We start from the raw sequence: 25,060 nt of genomic DNA, 5'->3' as shown, positions 1-25,060 counted from the left end.
TACCTGCAGAAACCATGTCCTACTGCAGCTTTGAAGCACTACCTTCAGGAAGGAAATTAAAGTGTCCCTGTTCTCCTCTCCTGCCAGAAATTCTTCTGTTTGAGTATAATAGAAGAGAAATTGGAAAAAAAAAAGTAGTAAGAATTTTAAATAATTTTATTTTTAAAAATGTATTTATTTACATGCCAAATCTGTACAATATGCAATTAAAAAATCCATATATGGTTTAAAAAAACCAAATTCCTATACAATATGGCTTTCCAGCCCCCAGGCTGGCTCTCAGAGCAGCCTGGCTGGCATTGCAGGGTACAATGATGCATTCATAGACCAGTACATAAGGCTACTTGTCCAGGATACCAAAGAAAAGAGAAATACTGTAGTACCATGCCTTGGGAGGCCTGAAGGAGTGAGGTTAAAGGCATGAGAGTGTTTCAGTGGTGCTCAACACACACCACAACTCCTTAGGTTTGGTTTTCTCAACTTGTTTTAAATGCATATATTTAAATAATCCCTTGTGAGACCCCACATATTTGCTATACTTTCTGAATCCTTTTAAAAACCAGACCACTGCTGTCCCAGTGGTGGGCAGAGGGGGCTGATGCCCAAAAGATCTTCCTTAATTCGAGGCTGCTGTACAGAATGCCGAGTGCCACTTGTGACCTGTCAGTCTCCTCAGTGTGACCAGGCCAAGGGTTTAACCCCTGGCAGTGGTTTTAGACTGAGAACACCTCGGGCCTGCCCTGTCCTATCCTGTTTTAGACCTGTCCTATCCCATTTTCGACCTGTCCTATCCCGTTTTAGGCCTGCCCTGTCCCCTTTTGGGCCTGCCCTGTCCCCTTTTGGGCCTGCCCTGTCCCCTTTTGGGCCTGCAGTGCCCCACGAAGCCACTTCCCTCCGGAACATTCCCCTGGCTCTCTGAGCAGGGCCCAGGTTTGCAGCTGCCCCTGGCTCACACGATCACCGTCTGCACCTCCACCTCTCCCTCCTGCGAGGCGGCGATCACGAACTCGCCCGCGTGCTCCATGATCTCGATGTCCTCGGACGCCACCATGGTGACGGTGGCCTCCTGCGCGGCCAGCCCGCCCTCGGTGGCCAGCACGGCGCCGTCGCCGATGGCCGAGGCCAGGGTCATGGCCACCTGCTCGGTGAGGCTCTCGGGCGTGGCGATGGTGATGGTGTCGGCGGCGTCGGCGGCCGCGGCGCCCTCGGCCACGGTGACGTTCTGCACGATGATCTGGTGGCCCTGGTTGGCCTGGTTGACGATCTGCTGCACCACCTTCATGATGTGGCTGTCGACCTGCGAGGGGACAGGGGGCTGCACTGATGCTGCTGCATTTACTGGGGGAGTTGAGAAGAGTTATGGCTGCAGAGGGCCCTGCCAGGCACGGGGCAGTGACAGGAGCAGCTCTGCGTTCCAGGCTGCTCCAGCTGCTCACCCCAGAACAGACTCTGCTATGTGTCACCCCTCCTGTCACTGAAGGACTGCTTTACCTCGTGTCTTGTCCCCTCTATTATTTCAGTGGCTTCGCTGGTCTCCATGTCTTCAGTAGAAGTCTGGAAGACAAAATAAGACGATTCCCTTTTTAGGTTCTTATAAAAAGAATTTTATCACCAAGATATAATTCACTAAGGTCTTTTACACGAGTCTTTCCGTTCCCCTCACATGCAGTAGCTACTCCAAAAACAACTCCTTGACATTCCCTCCCAATCCCATCATCAGGAACTACTTAAAATGAATGCACAATGTTCAACTGAGAGAGAATGTCCTCCCTCAGCAGGATTTGGCCACACAGCAGATTTTTCTCCTACAGCAGCACTCAGTAACTGAGCTGTGTTACCCTGCTGGGATGAGAACTGGCTCTGTGTGACAGAGGGGAGAAAGTGAAATCCAGAATTCATTGCTTTTGGCAGCTTCTGTTAGAAACAACAGAGATTATCTAGGACAAAGTTAGTAAATAGAAATGGGAGAAAATAGGAGGGAGAGCTGAAGCAAGCTTGTGAGGACCTAAAATCTGGTGTGGTCAGGAGTTCTCAGGCCCAGCCTCCTGCTGAACCACTGTGAGTCTCCCTTTCTCCTTTTCCTGGCACACGCAGCACTTTGGGAGGGTGGGGAAGCTCCAAGTGCTTTCCTTCCAAACAAGGCCAATCCCACTGACTGCTGGGGCCACGCAGGCAGGGCAGAGCCTGTTTTACCTTCTCCCCAAAGCCTGGAGCAGGAACATGAACAGCTGCAGAGTCCTTCCTGACCAAATCCCGTGCTAAGTTCCCAGTGAGCAGGCTGGCTGCCCCGTCTCACCTCGATGATGTACTCCTGGGTGTCTGCCACCACCGAGGAAAACTCCACCAGAACCGTGTGCGGATCTTCCGAAAGGACCGTGGCTGCCAAGTTGTCAGCAGACTGGCTCTCCTCTGACACTATCACTTCTTCCACCTCCTTCATAGCAAGGAGGCAGCCACCTGCATGGAATTCCAGAGAAACACCATTTTTTGTGACCATCCCCAGTAGCAGCTGGAAGATGCTACAGAGCACCAGCAAAGGGATGCCATGGACGAGTGACCGGTGCCACTTGAGGGGCTCTTGGCCCACCAGGAACAGCCAAGGAACAGCCCAGAAGAGTCCACGTGACACCAGGAGCAGAGGAGCTCTTCAGTGCAATTCCAAACACCACACGGGTAAATTCAGGTGGTAAAACCACTCGGGGTTTCCAAGCCATGTGTGAAGAACACACAGGAAGAATTTGGGTGTATTTTAAATTATTGATCTTTTCTGCTGATGCATCTCAGTATCTCCTACAAAAGTCCATTTTCTCCTCCAGTAAACTTGTATTATTCCTTTGGAATAACTCCGTCAGCACTACCTGAAGAAGTCTGGAAATCCCTGCTTAGGAGCTAAAGGAGCAGCAAGTCCAGTGCAACTAATCCCACCAAACCAGATTATTGGTGAGAACTTAACCCAGACATTTCCTTCCCAGAACATGCCCACTTCCATGTGGGTCATTAGATGCACAGAATTCACAGAATCACTGGGTTGGAAGAGACCTTAAAGATCATTGAGTCCAACTCAGCCCCAACACCTCAACTGAACCCTGGCACCCAGTGCCACATCCAGGCTTTGTTAAACACACCCAGGGATGGTGACTCCACCACCTCCCCAGGCAGCCACTCCAGAACTTTATCACCCTTTCTGTGAAAAACTTTCTCCTAATATCCAACCTATATTTCCCTTGATGCAGATTGAGACTGTGTCCTCTGGTTCTGTCACTTGCTAAGATCCACCCTCACCACCATTCCCAGCCAGCTCAGGGCCAGCCTGCCCTGGAAAGGACAAGAATCAAAACAACCATATTGAAACCCAGCACTGTGTGGATCAGCTCTGTGTGACAGGCTGAAGAACACGTTCAGCTTTCTACAGCACACGGCTGTTCCTATCCCAGAACCTTCCACTGCCTCCCAGCACCCCCAAATGCCGGGGAGCTCAATGATCTCAGCTCAGCAAAACACGGGAAGCAGCAAGGAACTCCACTGGAAGGCAAATGGATAACCACAGACAGCTCCAGTAACGAATGCAAGGCCAGAGCAGGCTCCCCCCAGGGCAGGGCTCCCCCCAGGGCTCACCTTTGGTTTTGAGGTGCCTGTTGAGGGTGCCGTGCTCGGCGAAGCCGCGCCCGCACTTGTAGCACTTGAAGGGCTTCTCGCCGGTGTGGTGGCGGATGTGGCGCACCAGGGAGCCCTTCTCCCGGAACCCCCGGCTGCAGAAGTGGCACACGTAGGGCTTGTCCTCCAGGTGGGTACGGAAATGCACCTGCTGGGCGTTCTGCACGCACAGGGAGGCAAGGGAAGGGCTCAGGAAGGACACGGCCAACTCACGGACGCAGGGGTTTAGCTCAACGTCTTTTGTAGGACACAAGGGTGATTTTCTTGGGTGGTGGTACTTCCCAAGTCAGTGCTCACAACATGACTCTCCAAGCCATGAGGCACTGCCTTGTTCCCCCTCTCCCTCTCCCCATCCCCTTGCAGTGGGGGCTGGAGAGAATTGGAGGCACAAAAAGTGAAGATCATGGACTGAGAGAAGAACAATTTACCAGAAACAGAAATAAGATAAAGAAACACTACTGATGACAGAGCGTACAAGAAAGAGGCGAGCGACTCACCTGCCCTGATAACAGACAGAAGGAACCCCTTTCCCCCCACACCAGAATGTTCTAGCCATACACCCTCTTGGCTACTGCAAAAATTAACCCTGTCCTGACCAGAACCAGGACACTGTTATTACATATTTGTTCCAACAGTTTTTTCAGAAATGTGATGGTTTTACAAAGAGTGTCCTTCCTTTTGCCTACTAAACCAAAACATCTTTCTGGAGTTTCAGATCACAAAATCACTGAAAGAACCTTAAGGAACACATTGTTCCACCCCCCTCCTATGGGCAGGGACACCTTTCACTATCCCAGGTTGCCCCAAGCCCTGTCCAACCTGGCCTTGGACACTTGCTGGGATGGAGCAGCCACGGCTTCTCTGGGCATCCTATAAGCGGCAGGCGAGCTCTTGGAGGAGCAAAGCCTCCTACCCTCTGCCAAAGCCTGGCTCTGGGGAGGCCAGTGTGGAGGTTTGGCGAGGGGGGCCCACCTTTGTCTTGTAGCGCTTGCCGCACTTGGGGCAGGCGTAGGGCCGCTCGTCCGAGTGCACGCGCCGGTGCCCCTTCACGTGGGCAATGGTCTTGTAGAGCTTCCCACACTCCCCGCAGCGGAACCGCCGCTCGTTCACGTGCACCTCCTGGTGCTTCTTCAGCAGGTAGCCCTTGGTGAACTCCTTGCCACACTCCTCGCACTTGAAAGGTTTGTACTCTGGAGGGACAGAGAGAAAGATGTGTGGTTGATCCAGGGCAAGGTGCAGCACAAGGCTCTGGTACGGGTGTAACTGAATTGTACCAGAAAGCAACCTGGAGCAGGGGAGGAATTGTATTGTCAACCACGTGAGTGGGCTTTCACAGAACCCCAAAATAGCTGGGGTGGGAAGGGAGCTCTGGTGATCATCCAGTCCAGCTCCCTGCCCAGGCAGGGTCACCTGGAGCAGGTGACACAGGAACACAGGTGTCCAGGGCTCTGCCACCCTCACTGCAAAGAGGTTCCTCCTCATGTCAGCATGGAACTTGTTGTGTTTTAGTTCCTGGGCACTGCTCCTCATCCTGTCACTGAACAGAGTGTGGCACCATCCTCTGACACCCCTGGGAGGGATTTGTATGGATTGATGGGATCCCCTCTCAGCCTTCTCCACACTGACCAGGCCCAGCTCCTGCAGTCTCTCCTCATCAGAGGAGCTGTACACGGCTGAGGTCACCGAGCCACAGCTCGTGTCACACAGCAGCCCCAGCAGCACTTTACCTGTGTGACTCTTGCTGTGACTTTCCAGGGCAGCAGCTTCGTTGAAGGCTTCATTACAGTGAGAGCAAATGTAACGTTTGTACCCGTTGGTTCTTTCTGCAGGCGTCTGCTGGAGAGAAAATGGGAAAACTGATTTTCTTTTTTTCCTACTGGTGTGTCCAGTTAGGATTGCTACCCAAATTCCCAATTACACACTCTAGCTTTGACAGGAAAGAGATCTCTGTTGTAAAAAGAGACAGCACGTGTGTGAAGGAACATTTCCCTTAAATCACACCTGCACAATGTAACTCTAAAACCTGACCCAAAGCCACAGGCACAGGCAGACACATGAGGACAACAGTGCTGCCCACAACCAGATACAGACAGGGAAGGTTAAAAAATTCATCTGTTGATGGAATACAAACATACAGACTCTGCTCCTTCCAGCTTAGCACACTGCTCCCCACACGGCTCCTCTTCTACTTCCACGCCTTTGTTTTCCAACTCTTCTGGAGCAGCTGCTGCAGGTTCATCTGGCTTCTGCACCTCCTCCACAGCCACTCTCTCGATGACAATCCCCGAATTCCTCATGGCCTGCCTCAGCAGGTTCTCACTGTTCACTTCCCCCTCGCACGGCAGCTCCTCGGGATGCGACTGCTGAAGGAACAAAGAGGAAGTCTGGCACAGCAAACCCAGGATTTTTTATGGGAACACTGCTGTGAGGGCCACCCTCTCCGGGGTGTCCAGTGCTGTGCTATGGGGTTGGAAGACACACCCAGGAATACCTTGGGCTGAGGAGGAAGATGAGGTGGATCTGTACTCTGACAACCCACAAGGGATGACAAGCCCACCACAGGAACCCCTTCATTCCACACTCAGATTGACTGTCAGTACCCAAGACACTTCTGCTCACGAGGTGAAACTTTCTTTGCACAGAACACACGGAGGGTGTTTGACACAAACAACACTCACATCTGGCTCCAGGGGTTTTGCATCCACCACGGGAAGCTCCTGCATCTGGACATGGACCTCATGGAGCACGTTGCCTTTTGCATCTGTCACGAGGTGGATGACAGGGGAGGCCTCGATGGATTCGCTCGCTATGGAGGACAACGTGTCTGTGTTGGAGCTGCAGGGTCCTGCAAGGGATGAACCACGTGGGGAAATGCACCCCTCAGCAACTCCCTGTGCCCTAAAAAAATCTGCCTTGGAGCACAAGGTGCCTGTTAACACCACCTTTGTACCAGATTATCAAACATTCTTGAGTTCACGCCCGGCTTCGAGGTAATAACTTTGCTGTATAAATTACTTTTTTCTGGTATAAAAAAATATAATTTCAAAGCCATGGGATTACTTCTTATCATAAGTAAGAATCATGGAATGGTTTGGGTTGGAAGGGATCTTACAGGCCATCCAGTTCCACCCCCTGCCATGGGCAGGGACACCTTCCACCATCTCAGGCTGCTCCAAGCCCTGTGCAGCCTGGCCTTGGACACTTGCAGGGATGGGGCAGCCACAGCTGCTCTGGGCACCCTGTGCCAGAAGGAATTTCTATTCCAAGTGCTCTGAGGGTTTGGCTTTATCAGCCAGGAGGCAGGTCCTGGCAGCATCACTGACCTGATGGCAGATCATCTTTGTTGACAACTATTTCTTTGGTCATGTTGAAGCGGATTTTTTCAGTGCAAGGTGTCAGAGATTTAAGGTGCCGAGTCAAAGCTCCCGATTCCCGGAAGCTTTTCCCACATTTCTTGCATTTGTAAGGTCTTTCATCTGGAAATGACAAGAATCAAAACAACCATATTGAAACCAGCACTGTGTGGATCAGCTTTCTACATGTTCAGCTTTCTACAGCACGCGGCTGTTCCTATCCCAGAACCTGCCACTGCCTCCCAGCACCCCAAATGCTGGGCAGCTCAATGGTCTCAGCTCAGCAAAACCTGGGAAGCAGCAAGGAACTCCACTGGAAGGCAAATGGATAACCACAGACAGCTCCAGTAACAAGGAACTCTTATTTGGGAGAACTCTTACCCGTGTGCCGCCGATGGTGGCGGATCAGAGATCCCTTTGTCCTAAAGGAAGTCCCACAGAGTTTACACTCATAGTCCTTCCTGCTGCTGTGAGTGATCATGTGAGCTTTGAGGATGCTGGCCTAGGGAAAGAATTTCCTTTAAGAGACGTTCCAAATAGTTTAAAGATTTTACATTTTAGCTGCAAGGAACAACAAGGCTCCTTGTGAAAGCAGAACTTCCCTCTGGGAAGTGTGGCAGGCATTAAAGCACTCTGTTACTGGGTCTTGGGATCTCTTGGTTCACAGCCAGCCTAAAAGGCTCCCTGAGCCACACCAGCAGAGGGGATACTCACAGTTTTAAATGTCTTCTGGCACAGCTCACACACGTATCGCCCCTCCTTGTTCACCTGCAGCTTGACCTTGATCAGCTCGGTGGAAATGTCCTGCTCCTCGGGGCTGCCCTGCTCCTCGCTGACCTCCCCATCCACGTGGCCATTGGGGTTCTCAAACACATGGTCTCCTGCTACAATGACCTCTTTGATGTGCCCACTGCCTGGGAAAAGGTGGGGACACAGTTGGGTTCTTTACAGGCAACAAACCATCTACTGTCACTTGCAGGAAGAAGGAGAAAAGGGATTTTAAGCCTGCAACTTGAGTCTTTGCAACCTTCTCGTTATGGCAGCATAAAACGGGCACTTCTGGAACAGAGTTTAACATCTAATTTGTATTAATTAGTTGTATTAATTAAGCTGAAGGAGAGTAGATTTAGAATAGAGATTGCAAAGGAATTGTTCCCTGGGAGGGTGGGCAGGCCCTGGCACAGGTGCCCAGAGCAGCTGTGGCTGCCCCTGGATCCCTGGCAGTGCCCAAGGCCAGGCTGGACAGGGCTTGGAGCAGCCTGGGACAGTGGAAGGTGTCCCTGCCATGGCAGGGGTGGCACTGGGGGGGTTTTAAGGTCCCTCCCAACCCAACCCATCCCACGACTATTGCATGACCCTGCTGGGGGAGGATTGCAGAGCTGGCCCAGGGCTGCCTCCCAGAGCTCTGCGGGAGCAGCCCCAAATCCCGGTGACACAGAGGTGTCCCCACCCACCCACGACCCAAAGCCACCAGAAGAGGTCACAGCTGAGGGAACAGAGCCCCGCGGCGTGCCAAGGCACCCCAGAGCTCACCTACGATGGCCGAGGCGTTGCTGATCTCCTCTGCTATGGAAGATGCTTCAACAACAATGTGAGCAACCGTGATGGACTCCTCGACGGCAGGAACCACCTGCCGGCACAGAGCTCGTGTCAGCAGGCACGTTCTGCTTGTCTGAACACGCTGCTCCCTCCCCTCCAACCCAACAGACCGTTGCATCCTAATTATTTCCAGCCCCGGCTCGGAGAAGCCGCTGTCACCTTTTGTCCTTCCTGGCCGAGGAGCCCGGCGAGCGCGTCGGGAGGGCGCTGGCAGCCCTTCTGCAGCTTGTGCTGCACGAACTCCTCCAGGGAGCTGAACTCCGACTGGCAGCGCCCGCACTTGTGCACGTCATCCTCGTCTGCGGGGGAAAGCGCCGTCAGCGGGGCCGGGGCACCGGCAGCGGGGCCGGGCCGCGGCCTCCGGGATGCCGGGCCGGGCTCAGGGTGAAGGCACCGGTCGGTGCCCCGGCAGGGCAGCCGGCCCGGGATCCCGTCCAGACGGGCCCGAGCGGCTCCCCAGCCTCTCCCGGCACCTCGGCACACGGAGACCCCGCCGCCTCCCGCCCCGCTGGCGGCACCGGCCGGCCCCCTCACCCAGCGGGCCGCGCCGCCCGCAGGCCTGGCGGTGCCGGCCGGGGCCCTGCGAGGGCGGTACCTTGCTCGCCGAAGGGCGGCGGGAGGCCGATGAGGGCGGCGGGGGGCGCGGGGGGCCCGGAGCCCGCGGCCGCCGCGCCCCGGCCCGGCCCGGCCGCTTCTGCCGTAAGCGCCGCCGGCCCCGCGCCCGTTGCCATCGCGGCCCCCGTGTCGCAACGCGCCGCAAGATGGCGGCTTTACGGCCGTGTCGTCATAACAACGGGACGGGGCTCGGCGGGGAACGCGCCCGCCGCGCGGGGGGTTCCGGGCGCCGGCGGGCGGTGCCGGAGCACGGTCCCTCCGCTCCCCCCCCCTCCCACCAGCGGTGACCGCCGGGCCCCGAGCCCCGGCGGAGCGCAGCCCGGCCAGTTACCGGCGAGTTACCGCGGAGTTGCCTAACGCGTTACCGACCGAGCCGCGGGGCGCCCTGGCCAATAGCAGCGCGCGGGGGGCGGGCCCTCGGGCAGGGCGGCCAATGAGAGCGCGGCGCGCCGGGCGCCGTCGGCCGTGGGGAGGGTGGGGGGGGGGGGAGGACAGCGGGCGCCGGCTCCGGGCGGGGTGGGCGTGGCCGCCGGCCCCGCCGCCCAATGGGGACGCGGTCCGCGCGGCGCGCGGCCAATGGGGAGGCGCGGTGCGGCGGGCGGGGCGGGCATGGCAGGCGCGATGGCGGCGGGCGGCCCGCGGCGCTGCCGGCGGCTGGAGGGCGAGGCGGCGCGCAGCGCGCTCGCCGACGCCGACACGCTGCTCTTCGACTGCGACGGCGTCCTGTGGCGGGGCGAGGCGGCCGTGAGCGGCGCGGCGGAGGTGCTGGGCCGGCTGGCGGCGGCGGGCAAGCGGCTGTGCTACGTGACCAACAACAGCGGGCGGACGCGCGCGGCCTACACCGAGAAGCTGCGGCGCCTCGGGTTCCCGCCCGCCGAGCCCCGGCACGTCTTCAGCTCGGCCTTCTGCGCCGCCCGCTACCTGCGGCAGGCGCTGCCGCCCGGCGCCGCCGCCTACGTGCTGGGCAGCGCCGCGCTCGCCGCCGAGCTGGAGGCCGTGGGCATCCCGCACCTCGGGCCCGGGCCCGCCGCCCTGCCCGGCCCCGCGCCCGCCGACTGGGTGGCGGCGCCGCTGGACCCCGCCGTGCGCGCCGTGCTCGTGGGCTTCGACGAGCACTTCAGCTACGCCAAGCTGTGCCAGGCGCTGCGGTACCTCCTGCGCGGCGGCCCCGAGTGCCTCCTGGTCGGCACCAACCGCGACCACCGGCTGCCGCTCGAGGGCGGCGCGGGCATCCCCGGTGCGCGGGGCCGGCGGGGGGCTGGAGCGGGTGGTCCCGGGGCTGGGCGGTCTCCGTGCTCTGCTCTGCGGCTCGTCACGCCCCGGTGTTGTGTTGATAGAACGCGACGGGTTCCACCTCAGCCTCGGGAAGGACCTTTTCCCCTGGGGAGTGGCAGAGCCCCGGAGCAGCTGCCCAGGGCAGGGAGGTCACGGAGTCTCCGTCTCTGGAGACGTTCCAAGCTCGCCTTGGCACGTTCCTGTGTCACCTAATCCAGGTGACCCTGCCTTGTAGAGGGGTGGGACTGGATCGTCTCCAGAGGTCCCCTCCAGCTGTCCTGGGACTCTTTGAGGCAGCCTGGGCATCCCAGAGCTTTTCCTCCACAGCACCCCTGAAAGAGAGAGAATCCTTACTGATCCTTTACTTGCAAAAAGGAATTCCCTTTTGACGGAATTCCCACCTCCTGGCAGGCTTTAAGCACCACCTCTGTCCCTCTGCCTGTAAAGCTGAGGCGTCCATTCCCTGTGTCCCGAGCGGGTTTGTCCTGGCTCGTGTGGACGCCGAGAACCTTCTGCCTCTAAACCCTGCTGCCTGTTCCTGCAGGGACTGGGTGACTGGGAAAGGCAATGGAGACTCCTTCTGTCCCTAATCCCTGCTGTTCCTGCACGGACAGGGTGCCTGGGGAAGGCAATGGAGACTCCTTCTGCCCCTAATCCCTGCTGCCTGTTCCTGCAGGGATGGGGTGCCTGGGGAAGGCTGTGGAGGCACTTTGTCCCTAATCCCTGCTGCCTGTTCTGCAGAGATGGGGTGCCTGGGGAAGGCTCTGGAGACTCCTTCTGCCTCTAATCCCTGCTGTTCCTGCACGGACAGGGTGCCTGGTGAAGGCCATGGAGACTCCTTCTGCCTCTAAATCCCGCTGCCTGTTCCTGCAGGAATAGGGTGCCTGGGAATGGCAATGGAGACTCCTTTTGCCCCTAATCCCTGCTGCCTGTTCTGCAGGGACGGGGTGCCTGGTGAAGGCTGTGGAGGCACTTTGCCCCTAATCCCTGCTGTTCCTGCACGGACAGGGTGCACAGAGGCACTTTGTCCCTAATCCCTGCTGCCTGTTCTGCAGGGACGGGGTGCCTGGGGAAGGCCGTGGAGACTCCTTTTGCCCCTAATCCCTGCTGTTCCTGCATGGACAGGGTGCCTGGGGAAGGCCACGGAGACTCCTTCTGTCCCTAATCCCTGCTGCCTGTTCTGCAGGGACGGGGTGCCTGGTGAAGGCCGTGGAGACGGCGGCGCAGCGCGAGGCGTTCATCGTGGGCAAGCCCAACCGCTTCATGTTCGACTGCGTGGCCGCAGAGTTCCCCGTGGACCCCGCGCGCACCATCATGGTGGGGGACCGGCTGGACACGGACATCCTGATGGGCAACAGCTGCGGCCTCACCACGCTGCTCACCCTCACCGGGGTGACGGCGCTGGACGAGGTGCGGGGCTGCCAGGACAGCGGCTGTGCTGCCAGGCACAGCCTGGTCCCCGACTACTACGTCGACAGCATCGCCGACCTGCTCCCGGCTCTGGGGGAGTAACGGGAGCGGCCCCGGGCAGCAGCCCACGACAGTAATGTATGCACTAGATGCTCCCCGGAGTTAGAACCCTTAGCTTGTCTCCTCTCTGTCCTCTCGGTATGATTCTGTTTACATCTCAGTCTGAAATGCACTTTGAGCAAAGGGGGGCATTACAGGGGCTGGGGCTTGGGGCTGGGTTTAGTTGTGAATGCATCGATCCAAAGCTGGTGGTGCTCCACGGCAAGGCTCCTCTGGGCTGAGCTGGGGAGGTGGAGCTGGTTGATGTGAGGGGAAGGATCATGTCCTGGCCAGGCTGGGCCATGGATCAGCCCGGTTTGTTCAGGGAAAGGACTCTTGGGATGTGCAGTAACTCTGGCTGTGGTTGGAAGCACTTGTGGAGCTGGTGTTTGCCCTTGGGGTGACTCTTTTTTCCCAGCTGGGGCCCTGTTGAGGGGCACAGCCCCACGTGAGGTCACACAAATTCATCTCCTTCATTTGACCACTGCACGTTGCACTTGGGATGCAGATTGGGATGATCCCACACAATTCCAGACCTTGGCTGCTGCACGCAGTGTCTGTCCAAGGTCGAGTCTCTGTAAAGCACATGTACACAGAGGCACTCCCTGAGCATAAAGTTAGAGCAGAATATATTTAAATTATAAATAGAGTCTATGATAATATATCTTATTTCCCAGGAGGGAGGACGAGAGGAATGTACTTCACTGATTTAATTCTCCTGAACGGTTGCATTTGGTAATGCAGCGAGTCTGCAGCCTTGCAGGACTGTCCCTCACTCCTGCTGCTTCCCAGAAATCCCTGGATCGATGCGTACCGAGCTCCTGCACTTCCCTCGGCATCAACGAGCCACTTGCCTTGCCTTTAGCTGCACAATCCCAGTTCTGCTCAGTCCGTGGATGGATGTAGTGCCCAGGACAGCTGCAGGGAGCCCTGTGGGTGCTGGCTGTGTGTGACAATAGCTCGTGCTTCCTTCCCATCCCTGAGGTTCAGATCTTCCACGTGTGCCGGCGGGGGCCGGGCACGGTGGGTGGTGAGGAGTGCTGGCTTGCTCAGGGATGATTCCATTTGATCTCCAGGTGGGATTGGGCAGTGAGGGGCTCACCACAGGGTGGTTTTTGTGCTGCCAGAATCCCACAGTGAAAGCTTTTGCGTTACAGAATTAATTGAAAATGATATATGCAAATAACGTGCTTTTCTTGCATAGATTCCAGTACCTACAGTTCCATTTAAGCACTGGTTTTCCTTCCTGTCCAGCTGAGGAGCTCGGGCAGTGCTGATGCCATTTCCTGCCTGGTAACTTGTCACCTTCTTTGTACAGCAATAACCCTGCAGTCCAGAGGGTCTCGGTGTTCCCAGAGCATTGGCTGAACCTCTGAAAGGCTGTTTGTTTGTAATTTGGAGTTGTGGAAGGAAGTGTGGATAATCTCTTCTGCAAAGTCCCAGAGGCAGAGCTTACCCTTGATCTGGGTAACATGGAGATGGGCATTATGGACTCACTGCAGGTCGTGTCTTATGTAACACTGTGGGTTTGGATTCAGTCTCTGTTTCTGGTGCTTTCTGTGTCAGGAAAAGGCCAGGAGAGAGTCCAGCATCCCTCAGGCAGCTCTGTCCCTGCTGAAGGCTCTCGCTGTCAAGGGAGGCATTGCCTGGGCTCAAGGATGCTGGAATGTGCTGGTGGCGTGCTTCAGTCGTGCTTCAAATCTCTGTTCTGACTTCCAAACAGTTCTTAATCCTCTACTTGAATTCCCATTAAACTCTCAAACCTGCTCTCCCCAGCGTTGTCTCACTGTGTGGTCTCGTCTGCGTGAGCTGTGGTGCAGCTGTGCCTTGGGAATCCTGGGAGTCAGGGATGGTTTGGGAAAGGACCTCAAAGCCCACCCAGTGCCACCCCTGCCATGGCAGGGACACCTCCCACCATCCCAGGCTGCTCCAAGCCCTGTCCAGCCAGGCCTTGGGCACTGCCAGGGATCCAGGGGCAGCCACAGCTGCCCTGGGCACCTGTGTCAGGGCCTGCCCACCCTGCCAGGGAAGAGTTTCTTTCCAACACCTAATCTAACCCTCTGGCATTGCCCTTTGCCCTGCCCATGCCCTTGGCCAAAGTCCCTCTCCTTTCTTGTGGGCTCCCTTCAGCCAGTTTGTTCTGCCCTGGGTTGTGCTTGATTGGAAAATGTCCAAAACCTGCATTTTCCCTGGATAGACATCACATGAAGGAATTCTTGGCTTTTCCTTGCCTCCACACCTTTGTTGAGACTGGCTGGCAGGTCTGGAACATTCTGGGGGCTCCTGGACTGCTCGGGATTTGGGTGCTCAGGGAACATTGCTCACACAGGGACTTCCTCAGGACAGGACACGGGTGACAGTGTGAGAGCAGTGCAGGCTGTGGCAGTGACTTTGTGGCATGGCCCTTATCCCTTTTCCTCCGAGGGTGGCACAGGTGTGCCTGTGCAGGGAGAGCAGGATCAACACCAGGGACAGCAGGATCAGCACCTGGCTCCGGCAAGCACCGGGTTCCCGTTGAAATGTGGGAATTGCCGCTGCCACAAGGGCAGGCTGCCACTGTCCTCTGGTCATTTGATCTCTCAAAGAGCCTCACCTGGCCGGTGTTGGGCCGTGCCAGCCCCGGGGGCACACAAAGGCCCCGATTGTGGCTCCTGCCCGTCCCGGGGCTGAGCAGGAAGAGCCGCGCCGGGCACTGACAGCAGCGCTCAGCTCCCGCTCCGGCCTCAGGTTTCCCCTCCCGCGGAGCCCTTTGGCTGCGAGGGACAGGTATTTATGGCCCACGGCCACACCTTCAGGTTTCCCAGGTGTGCCTGGAGCCGGGATCATGCCCAGCCTGTGCGCGGGCAGGAGGCAGAGCGGCAGCAGCCAGGTCCTTGCCTGAGGTGGAGGATGGAAGGAGGGGACGGTGCCGGCCGTGCTGCCCCTGCAGTGAGTATTCCCTGTCCCATCAGTGAGTATTCCCTGCTCCATCAGTGAGCATTCCCTGTCCCTGCAGTGAGCATTCCCTGTCCTGCAGTGAGCATTCCCTGTCCCATCAGTGAGTATTCCCTGTCCTGCAGTGAGCATTCCCTGTCCCATCAGTGAGTATTCCCTGTCCTGCAGTGAGCATTCCCTGTTCCATCAGTGAGCATTCCCTGTTCCGTCAGTGAGTATTCCCTGTCCTGCAGTGAGCATTCCCTGTTCCTGCAGTGAGTATTCCCTGTTCCATCAGTGAGCATTCCCTGCTCCATCAGTGAGCATTCCCTGTCCTGCAGTGAGCATTCCCTGTTCCAGCAATTCCTGGGCAGAGGCTGTGTCCCTTCCTCTGGACAAGGGTGTGACAGGACACAGGGAATGGCCAGGTTGGACAGGGCTTGGGGCACCCTGGGACAGTGGAAGGTGTCCCTGCCAGGGCAGGGGTGGCACTTTAGGGTCCCTTCCAACCCAACCCATTCCAGGATTGCATGGTTCTATCACAGAGCCTGCTCTGTGCTTGCCTGATGCCCCTCAGAGGGGACAGAGCTCCTGCCATTCCCAGGGATCCTGGTGGGGTTCTGGTGATCCCCAGCATCCCCAGCTCAGCTCCTGCCAGGAGCTGCTGTCAGCTGGGCTGAGGCACCTTGCAGGTGCCGGGGCTTACCCGGGATGAGCTGGTCAGGAACCAGGGCAGAGGAGCCACGGCCAGGCTGCTCGGGATGGGCTGGGAGCTGCTGGAGTTCTGTATCCGCACCTTTCCCACCAGAGGGAATTCCACTGGTTATTGAAAATCTGCCGGTTACTGCAGGGCTGGGCTCTGCTCTGCTGGAATTGATAGGATTTCAGATACGTGCACTTTAACTCACTGCTTTTCTGAGCAAATTATCTGGAAGTTCCCTGTTTCCAATAAAGATCCATAACTGTCCCAAGGCTGGATGAGCCCATCCTCGTGCAGCTCGAGCACATGTAATCCTGGGCATGGATTGAATTTCTCTGTCCTTCAGAGGATTGAGAAACAGGTTATTTTTTAAATGTGGGCTGTGTTTGAGATTATTGAAAGCACATTTTCTGCTTTGTAAAAATCCCGTTATGTGCCATGAAGTTAAATTTAATTGCTTCAATACAAGAATTAAAGTAAATTAATAGAGCCAATAGAAATGTCACAGCGCTGCCAAGCTCTTTTCCTTGGTCTCATGGAGAACAATTTAGGAAGAAAATCCAGCACAGAGCAGCACAGGGAGGGAGACAGAAGCAGGGTCACTCCACACGTGGTCTGATTCCAATGCTGACTGTCCCGCTGGGGATTTCTGCTGTAAACCACAATAATTTAATTTGTTGTTCCCTGTGTCTGGAAAGCTGCTGCTCCAGCCCTGCCCTGGGGGCTTTGCAGCTTTGCTGGCTGCGGCAGTGCTGGTTACCAGGATGCTGGATCTGGAATTCCAGTGCTGTGGGATAAAGGCTGCGTTATTCCAGGTGCTGCAACGGTTTGGCAGCTCTGCACTCCAACCAGTCTGCACAAGGCTTTGTGTCACAAGCTGGAAACGTGTTTGATGAGGAAGAATTGGCAGAAGGGTCAATTTTAACTCCTGTTCCTCCTTCTTTTGCCCTGGCTCCCAGGACAGGAGGGCCACAGCACACTTCCCAGCTCCCTCCAGGACCTTCTGGATCATCTTGTCCGTTGCCTTGTTGTTTTTTGCAGTTGTTGGTGTCAGTGTTGTGGGGGTTCTCAGCTTCTCCCCCAGCTCTGCCCAGGTAAGGGATCCTGATCTGGGCAGGAAGCCTCCTCCTGCCTGCAGCCCTGGGCTGTGTGGGAAGCAGTTCCCAGGAGGGATGGGTGGGCTCTGAGCTCTGGGCCGAGTCTGGCTGGATCAGTCCCTGGACAGTGCAGGGAGGTGCTGGCAGGCTGCAGGCAGGGCTGGGAGTCCCCTGGCCCTTTCCCCCAGCACCTGGGGGTGAGGAGCTGTGGACCATCCTTCCCGTGGGTCAGAGCCTCCTCCTCTCCACCACTGAATCAGACAGGAACAGGGGCCAGCCCAGGGCCAGCTGGGGATGTTGGTGGGAGAGGCTGCACACAAGCACGGAGCAGCTGATGGTGGGTGCTGCCCTCCCACTCCTCGTGCCCAGGCTGGCTCCCAGCTCGTCCGAGTGACCCTCCAGGGCCAGCAGGACCTGCTGAGGAATCAGACAGCCGTGGTGGACAAGGCCAGGAGCACCATCACCTACTACATCACCTCACAGAGCAACCTGAGCGCCGTGGTGCTGTACGACAGCAGGAACGTGAGTGCTGGGGCACCTCTGCCTCCTCAGCTCCTGTTTGCTGCCTTCCTCTGCACCTTGAGTCGTGAACACAGAGCAGGGGAGGGGAGAATGTCCACTTCAGGGGTTTCCTGGGACAGGGGTGGGCATGTGCTGCCTGCTCCAAGGGGCACATCTGTCCACAGGGCTACGTGTGCTACAAGCCGCTGGAGCAGCGGGCCTGCTACCTGAGGAGGATGGACCCCTGGGACCTGCAGACCCTGCAGATGGCTCTCAACACCTCTGAGCACAGCGTGAGCAGCTGCTGCAGCATTCCTGGGATAGCTGGGGGATGGGCTGGGCTTTGCACAGGGCCGCTGAGCATTCTCACAGAATCTCCCCTGTGTGGATTTGCAGGAGTGACCCTCCACCCCCAAGGAGCCAGGGCAGGGCTCTCCCAGCCGGGGGGAGCAGTGGCAGCCCCTGTTCTGAAGGATTCATTGCTCACAGGAGCAGAGCTGTGCCCCCAGGCTGGGCTCTCAGCCAGCTGTGAGCAGCAGCTCCTGGGTTTATCCATACCCTGATTCCTGTGGGAAGCAGCCTGGGGCAGGGGGATGTGTCCCATGGAGGTGAATAGCAGGGCTCCTGCAGGACCTGCTCCCACTGGATTCTGTTACCTGCTCAAAAATCTGGGGGAGGAAAAACAAAGGGGGTTTGTTACCAACTCCCAGGGAAGAAAGTTGGAGGCAATCATGTATACGGACCCTCAGAACAAAGTGTCAGTGGATGCCTGGGCAGGAGCAGATTCCATTTCCAGAAGACAGAAAGCCACATTTTTTTAGTGCCCCTGCCATCTGCTATCCATTTCCTCAGTGGCTCCTGGGGGCTCCTTAGTCCTCACCTTACTCCCAGAGAAGTGTAGGCTCCCAAAAGGGGTGCAGGGAGAGGAAAGCACCTGGCCAGCCCTGGGGCTCCTAAATGGAAGTAAAACTGGGTAGTGCTGGGGTTGCCAGCACCCCACAGACAGAAAATGAGAGCTGGCAGGAGAAACCTGCTGGGCTACAGAGCACTCCTGGGCTGTCCTGGGAGCCAGAGCAGGGCCTGAGGGACAAAGTGCCTTGGGAGGAACCAACGGGGACATTTCTTTCAGGCTGAGCAGCTGCTACACCCCAACAACCAGACCAAGTTCTACCAGGAGTTCCTGGGCATTGTGGCAGGGGAGCAGCTGGAGCCCAGGGGCCTGGGGGAGGCTGTGCAGGCCCTGTGTGAGCACAGCTCCGTCTTCTGGGTGCGCCGAGGGCACGGTAAGTGGGGCACTTCCCTTGGCAGGGGAAGCAGGAGCTTTTCTAGCACCTCTAAGAGGATCAGGCTCTGCTGCACAGCAGCTGATGCATCCCAGGACAGGCTGCCAAGGCCCAGGACAGGGACGGGTGACCTCTAGTGCAAAATCAGCCCATTGTTCACCACCCCTGAGTGCTGGCTTGTACCCACCCCCTGTCCTGAGCCGTGGCACTGGGATGGGCTCTGAGCTGCCCCAGCAGCACAGCACAGCACAGCCAGCACACAGAGCTGTCCCCTGAGACACTGGTTAGTCTGGTTAATCCCTGTCACCTTCATCCTCAGCCAAAGCAGCCTGCTGAGCTGCCAGCCTGCTCCATCTGACCCCAGCTTGAATAAGAAAGGTCATTCCCTGAGGCTTTCCTCTTGCTCAGCTCCCCAGGGACCCTGCAGCTGCAGGACCAAAGCATCCCTGGGGACTCTGCAGCTGCAGGACCAAAGCATCCCCAGGGACTCTGCAGCTGCAGGACCAAAGCATCCCCAGGGACTCTGCAGCTGCAGGACCAAGGCATTGCTCTCACTGCTGTCCTTGCTCCTTGGCAGGGCCGGGGAGGCAGCGCCTCATCTACCTGTGCATTGACATCTGCTTCCCCAGCAACATCTGTGTCTCCATCTGCTTCTATTACCTGCCCGAGTAAGTGCTGCAGCCACGGCCGCCCTCTCTGCCCTCACACTTGAACTGGATTCCTGAAAAGCCTCTGACTTTCCACGAGGAAGGGAACACCTGCAACATCCCCAGAGCTTCCTGCTGATTCCGTGCTGCGGTTCAGGAGAGTTTAGAGAAACAGGATCAGGAGAGTTTAGAGAAACAGGAGGCCTCTGCTCAGCACTGCCAGCACAGACACTGCAGCTCTGCTCCAGGGCTGTGCCTCATCCGTAGGAATTAGGAGACCCAGGCCCAGAGGAATCCCAGGAAGCAGCTGGAGTTTTGGGGCTCCAGGCTCTGTTCAACACAAGGTGGTTGTTGTTACATCTGGGGGGTGGTTGGCTTTAGGAGAGCAGCTCTCCAAGTCACTGTGAAACACTTTGAATAAAGGGATTGCAAACCAAGACAAGAGCTGCTTCTCCTCTTTGATCAGCCTCTCCCATCACTGGCAAAGGCTGACTTTTATTTTTTTCCCACTCTGGGGTACAAGAACATCCAGAGCAGTCAGCAGCCAATGCCCCAGGGATTCCTGCAGCTGAACTGTACCCGTGTCCCTGCAGTGGGACCGTGCCTCCCTCTCCCATTCCCTCCCTCAGGGCCACACACTTCAGCAATGTCCTGCCTGGAGCTGAAGCCTGGTCTCACCCCAGGCAGCTGCAGCTGCCCCTGTCAGAGCCCCAGCCCTCTCCATGCAGGAGAGGATGGGTACAGAGCGTGTCCCAGGCTCTGGAGAGGGTCTGGCAAGGCAAGGGGAAACAAGCAGAGGTCCTGTCCTTGCCACACGTGCCCGTTATCCCAAGACGCTGTCATTGAAGGCCAGGCACACCACGGCTTTCTGGTGGCCACTGTATTCCCTCTTGATCTCTCCTGTCTCCACACACCACAGTCTGGCCAGGTTATCAGAGGAGGCTGGAACACAGAGTGAAAAGAAGAGTGGGATATATATTACCTTTTAAGTTTCTTTTTTACTATTATTCTAAGAAATACTTTGCTCTTGCTTCCTTCAGCCATCCTTAGGGCTGGTGATAACCAGCAAGGCAGAGCAGCTCAGTGCATTTCTCTCTACGTGGGGTTTCATTCTTTTGGAGAGCAGTGAGCGTGGAAATGACCACAGGTGTGTTCAAGGGCCTAACAGGCTGTGGGCTGTGAGATGAACAGCACAGCTGGAGCTCTCCTCTCCAGTCCCAACACTGCCCCACTGCAGCAGCACAAAATGCTCCAGTCAGAACTGGCTGCTCCCACCTCACACCCCCTGTGCCCCAGGCTCTGGCCACGTCCCAGCCAGGGTAACTGGGCAGGCCTGGCTGCTGCAGGGCCCTGGCACAGCCCAGGTGGTGCCTCACCTGTGACGATGTACTGGGAGTCCCCGGAGAAGGCGCAGTCCCACATCCAGCCCCGCGACGTCTCCCCAGGGTTGTTGCTCTTAATGCTCAGCTCCGTCATCAGAGAGAAGTTTGAGGTCCTCCAGATCTTGCACGTCTGATCTGCAGAACAGGTGGCCAAGAGCCTGCAAGAAGGAGACATCTGAGGGCAACCTCATCAGTCACTGTCCCCCTGTGGGCCTCTGGTTACCACAGACCTGGGCCAGGGCCAGTGACAGCCTGGAGACCTGCCCCCATTGCAATCAGATCTCCCTACACCTGCACTGTCTGATTTAGCAGATTCCAGCTGAACAGACTGCGTGAAGGAGCTCACGCTGCAGCAGCTGAAGAACAGCTCACGGCTGCAAACTTTGCTGAGCTCGGGGAGCACGAGTGGGACACCCCTGACAGCAACCCCCTGGTGCCACATCCCCTGCTCCTGTCCTGCTCCTCCCTGGGGACTTGCAGTTTGGAGCCAGCACCAGCCACAGCTGGAGGCACAGCTGGCCCCTGCCTGCCCCAAAAGGCCCCCGCTTGCCCTGGGAGGGAGTGAGGGGCTCCACACTCACGTGGAGTCGGGGCTGAACTTGCACTGCAGGGCGTAGCGGTTGTGTGCCGGGATCTTGGTCTTGGGGATCAGCTGCGTCACCTCCTCGCCGATGCCGCCCGTCAGGTTCCACACGTAGCAGTTTCCCTGCAGGGACACGGCGGGATGTGTGCCCAGGCTGCTGCTGGATGCCCACCTGAACCCAGCTGCCCGCCCCGGCAGGGCCCGGCGGAGCTCACCGAGCTGTTCACGGCCGCCATGTAACTGGCATCGGGGTCGATGTGCACCGAGTTCACCGACACCTCGGGCTCGGGGATGAGCTGCTCGTTGTGGTCAGTCTTCAGGTCCCAGATGTGGATGGCCCCGCTCTGGTCGCCCACGATCAGCTCTGCCTGCAGGGCACACGGCCGTGTCTCTGTGGGCACGGTGAGCAGCAGCACTGCAGCACCACTGCAGCCCTGCTCTGGGGTCAAGCAGCACGGTCCTGTCCTGCCTCCTCTCTCCCCAGCTCAGGGCTGTTTCACACCCTGCCTGTCCCAGACTCCCGTGACACTCTACAAAAGGCTGTTTCCCTCCCCAGAAGGGTTTGCTGATTTTCTAAACCCCAGAGCAAACAGAGCTGTCCCGGCTCCAGGGCTGTGGCACAGCCACAGCTCCAAACGACATCCACAGCAGCCAGGTGGTTTTCAGCACGTCTGAGAGGCAGCATTAAGAGGCAGGTTGGCCACTGAACAGCTGAAGCACTCAAGGGTGCAGATACCAGAAAAACACAACCTGAAGTGGGTTTTTCCTCTCTCCCCCCCCTTCTCAGGGGAAGGACAAGAGCCAAGGGCAGGAGTCCTGGCTCTGATCCCGTGCTCAGAGCAGAAGACAATGCTGGCATGTCTCCACTCAAACCAGGCCTTTATCGACAGCCCTGCGCTGCCCATAATTTTAGCAGAATCCCTAGAGGAGATCAGGTCATCAGGCACAGCTAATCCTGTCCCTGGGAGCAGAGGCTGCTTCCGAGGAGACAGACACCACTCAATGCATTTATCTGACTGCACAAAAGTCTCTTCTGGGCTCCTCAGCCCCCTCTCAGCAGGTGTAAATGATGAGTCCAAAGTTTTCATGGCTTTACTCAGACCGTGAGGAATCTCTGGATAATCGGATCAGCATCTCTGCAGAGGGAACTGCAGAGCCACGGAACTGCCCGAACAAATGCTGCCACCTTTGGTCTAATTAACCACCTTCTGCTCACAAACCAACACGCTGCACCTCAGCAGCACCGTGGTCAGGGATTATTTCACATCTAAGACCTGTGTTCAGCACCATTCATTTAACACAACACACTCTGGCAGCACTGACACTACAGGACGGTGGATTGTCTGCATGATTTGGATAGCCTGGTCCAAATAACCCATCTCAAATTTCGCCTGAAACTCCCTGATCTGCAAAATTAAACCTTTGCCAAATGAAACGCAAGGGAACGTTTCCATTACTCAGGACTTTACAGAGGTTTGCACAGCCCTGTCTGCAGGCAAAACCACAGCCCTGCAAGCCCAGCCCAGCCATTAGCACTGACTGATCCCTATTGATTTCCCTGCTCCTGCTCCCTTCAGCCTCTTCAAGTGCCCCCACTCTCCCTCTGCTCAGCAACAGCTGCTGAACCCACTGGGGAATTTCAATCCAAGCCTCACCTGAAGGGAATCACAGCCAAAGGCCCCAGGATGCTTTTCCTTGGCAGTGTTGTCACCCTCAAGCTTCCCAGCTGCCCTCACTCTTCCAGCTTTGCTCCCATCACATCCCCAGGGCTGCTCGGGGGCAGAGCCCGCTCCAAGGGCGTGCATCCTCCCATGGGATGAGCTCAGTGCAGCCCCTGCACTGTCCCTTTGCAGCAGCCACTAGGTCATCAGCACAAACACATCACATGAAGCCCCCAGCCCACGTTGGGCTGTACCCCATCTTCTGCTGGGATACATCTCTGCAGCCCCTCAGGTTTACCCAGAGGAGCCACAGGAACAGCCCAGAGCAGCTGTGGCTGCCCCTGCATCCCTGGCAGTGTCCCAGGCTGGACAGGGCTTGGAGCAGCCTGGGGAGTTGAAGGTGTCCCTGCCATGGCAGGGGGTGGAGTGGGATGAGCTTTAAGCTCATGTTCCTCAGGATTCTCTGAGCTGGGATCCCCAGAGGAGGCAGCTTCCTCACCTGGTTGGGGTGCAGGCAGACGCAGTTGATGGGAGCGTTCACCTGGAAAATGCGCTGGCACTGGAGGTTCCGGGACCTGTGACAGGGAGGGAGGGATGCTCAGGGGTTGTGGGACCTGTGACAGAGCCAGGGAGGGGTGCTCAGGGGTTGTGGGACCTGTGACAGTGGGGTAGGGGTGCTCAGGGGTTATGGGATGTGTGACAGAGCCAGGGAAGGGTGCTCCGGGGTTATGGGACCTGTGACAGAGCCAGGGAGGGGTGCTCAGGGGTTGTGGGACCTGTGACAGTGGGGTAGGGGTGCTCAGGGGTTGTGGGACCTGTGACAGTGAGGGAGGGGTGCTCAGGGGTTATGGGATATGTGACAGAGCCAGGAGGGGTGCTCAGGGGTTGTGGGACCTCTGACAGAGCCAGGGAAGGGTGCTCAGGGGTTGTGGGATGTGTGACAGTGGGGTAGGGGTGCTCAGGGGTTATGGGACCTGTGACAGAGCCAGGGAGGGGCGCTCAGGGCTGCAGGCTCGGCCCCACAGCCCGGGGGCGCTGCCGGCCGGGCGGGGGAAGCCCCGGTGCCCACCGGAGGTCCCAGATGCGGGCCATGCAGTCCTCGCCGCCCGTGTACATCCAGCGGCCGTCCTCGTGGAACCCCACCGAGGTGATGTTCTTGCTCACGCCGTCGTAGTTGATGACGGGGTTGGGGTTGTTGGAGTTCAGGTCGTACATGCGGATGTGCTGGTACCCTGCGAGCACCGGGCAGCGCCTCAGCACCGGGCAGCGCCTCAGCACCGGGCAGTGCCTCAGCACCGGGCAGTGCATCAGCACCGGGCAGTGCCTCAGCACCGGGCAGCGCCTCAGCACCGGGCAGTGCCTCAGCACCGGGCAGCGGCCAAGCACCGGGCAGCGCCTCAGCACCGGGCAGTGCCTCAGCACCGGGCAGTGCCTCAGCACCGGGCCACAGCTGAGCACCGGGCAGTGCCTCAGCACCGGGCAGTGCCTCAGCACCGGGCAGTGCCTCAGCACCAGGCAGTGCCTCAGCACCGGGCAGCGCCTCAGCACCGGGCAGTGCATCAGCACCGGGCAGCGCCTCAGCACCGGGCAGCGCCTCAGCACCGGGCAGTGCCTCAGCACCGGGCCACAGCTGAGCACCGGGCAGTGCCTCAGCACCGGGCAGTGCCTCAGCACCGGGCAGTGCATCAGCACCGGGCAGTGCATCAGCACCGGGCAGCGGCCAAGCACCGGGCAGCGCCTCAGCACCGGGCAGTGCATCAGCACCGGGCAGCGCCTCAGCACCGGCGGGGCAGGAGCGCTCACCTGCGGCCGCGATCATGCTCCGGTCCGGCGTGATCTCCAGGGCGTTCACCTGCTGCGGGCGCCGTTAAGGTCGGTACGGAGCATCAGCCGGGCCCGGTCCGGGACCCGAACGCGGGGCCGGCCCCGAGCCGCCGGGGCGGCGGGGAAAGAAGGAAGGATACGGAGTCCTGGTGCTGCACCGTGCGGGTGCAGATGCCGCTGTGCGCCTGCCAGAACCGCACCGTGTGGTCGTAGCCGGCCGTGGCCAGGATCACCGGGTCGCTGCCCACCGTGCCCTGCGCCGCGTTCATGGTGCCGCCGCGCCGCGCCCGCGCTCGGGGGACTCCCTAAAGCCTGCGGGGCCTCTCTGACGCCGCGGGGTGTCGGCCCGGCCCGCGGGTCTCGCTCACCCCGCGTCCCCCCGGTCCCGCTCCCGCTCCCGGGCCCGGTCCCCTCACGGCTCCCCGCTCTGCGCGTGCGCGCGGCGCCGCCCGAGCGCGCAGCCG

General features: G+C 58.2%; 4 protein-coding genes across 5 annotated transcripts; 2 read left to right on the top strand and 2 right to left on the bottom strand.

Moving 5' to 3' along the window:
- Positions 1-138: 138 nt before the first annotated feature.
- E4F1 (E4F transcription factor 1) lies at positions 139-9,832 on the bottom strand. Its single transcript, XM_053992396.1, has 15 exons — positions 9,591-9,832; positions 9,202-9,374; positions 8,766-8,905; positions 8,541-8,637; positions 7,722-7,921; positions 7,389-7,509; positions 6,978-7,130; positions 6,333-6,499; positions 5,790-6,017; positions 5,382-5,487; positions 4,627-4,844; positions 3,616-3,814; positions 2,297-2,457; positions 1,492-1,554; positions 139-1,297 (listed from the first exon to the last, which is right to left on the bottom strand). The coding sequence occupies exons 1-15, from the start codon at positions 9,830-9,832 to the stop codon at positions 950-952; spliced, it is 2,616 nt and encodes an 871-aa protein (XP_053848371.1). The 3' UTR covers positions 139-949.
- On the top strand, positions 9,831-16,602 carry PGP (phosphoglycolate phosphatase). Of its 2 annotated transcripts, XM_053992340.1 has the most exons (3): positions 9,831-10,458; positions 11,683-12,044; positions 16,578-16,602. In XM_053992340.1, the coding sequence occupies exons 1-2, from the start codon at positions 9,831-9,833 to the stop codon at positions 12,006-12,008; spliced, it is 954 nt and encodes a 317-aa protein (XP_053848315.1). In that variant the 3' UTR covers positions 12,009-12,044; positions 16,578-16,602. The 2 variants fall into 2 exon arrangements, with proteins under 2 accessions (XP_053848315.1, XP_053848314.1); XM_053992339.1 differs by lacking the exon at positions 16,578-16,602 and having other exon boundaries at positions 11,683-13,780.
- BRICD5 (BRICHOS domain containing 5) lies at positions 15,896-19,552 on the top strand. The gene is made up of 6 exons (XM_053992395.1): positions 15,896-15,926; positions 16,660-16,712; positions 17,085-17,237; positions 17,402-17,509; positions 18,346-18,499; positions 19,077-19,552. Exons 1-6 carry the CDS (start codon positions 15,896-15,898, stop codon positions 19,169-19,171), a joined length of 594 nt encoding a protein of 197 aa, XP_053848370.1. The 3' UTR covers positions 19,172-19,552.
- Positions 19,553-19,595: 43 nt separating this feature from the next.
- MLST8 (MTOR associated protein, LST8 homolog) lies at positions 19,596-24,967 on the bottom strand. Its single transcript, XM_053992337.1, has 8 exons — positions 24,737-24,967; positions 24,576-24,627; positions 23,842-24,004; positions 23,272-23,347; positions 21,327-21,479; positions 21,110-21,234; positions 20,523-20,686; positions 19,596-20,088 (listed from the first exon to the last, which is right to left on the bottom strand). The coding sequence occupies exons 1-8, from the start codon at positions 24,863-24,865 to the stop codon at positions 19,970-19,972; spliced, it is 981 nt and encodes a 326-aa protein (XP_053848312.1). The 5' UTR covers positions 24,866-24,967; the 3' UTR covers positions 19,596-19,969.
- Between the last annotated feature and the right edge of the window lie 93 nt (positions 24,968-25,060).

Source organism: Vidua macroura, chromosome 16, assembly GCF_024509145.1.
Source record: "Vidua macroura isolate BioBank_ID:100142 chromosome 16, ASM2450914v1, whole genome shotgun sequence".
Taxonomy (NCBI): Eukaryota; Metazoa; Chordata; class Aves; order Passeriformes; family Viduidae; genus Vidua; species Vidua macroura.
This window is presented reverse-complemented; position numbering and strand designations above follow the sequence as displayed.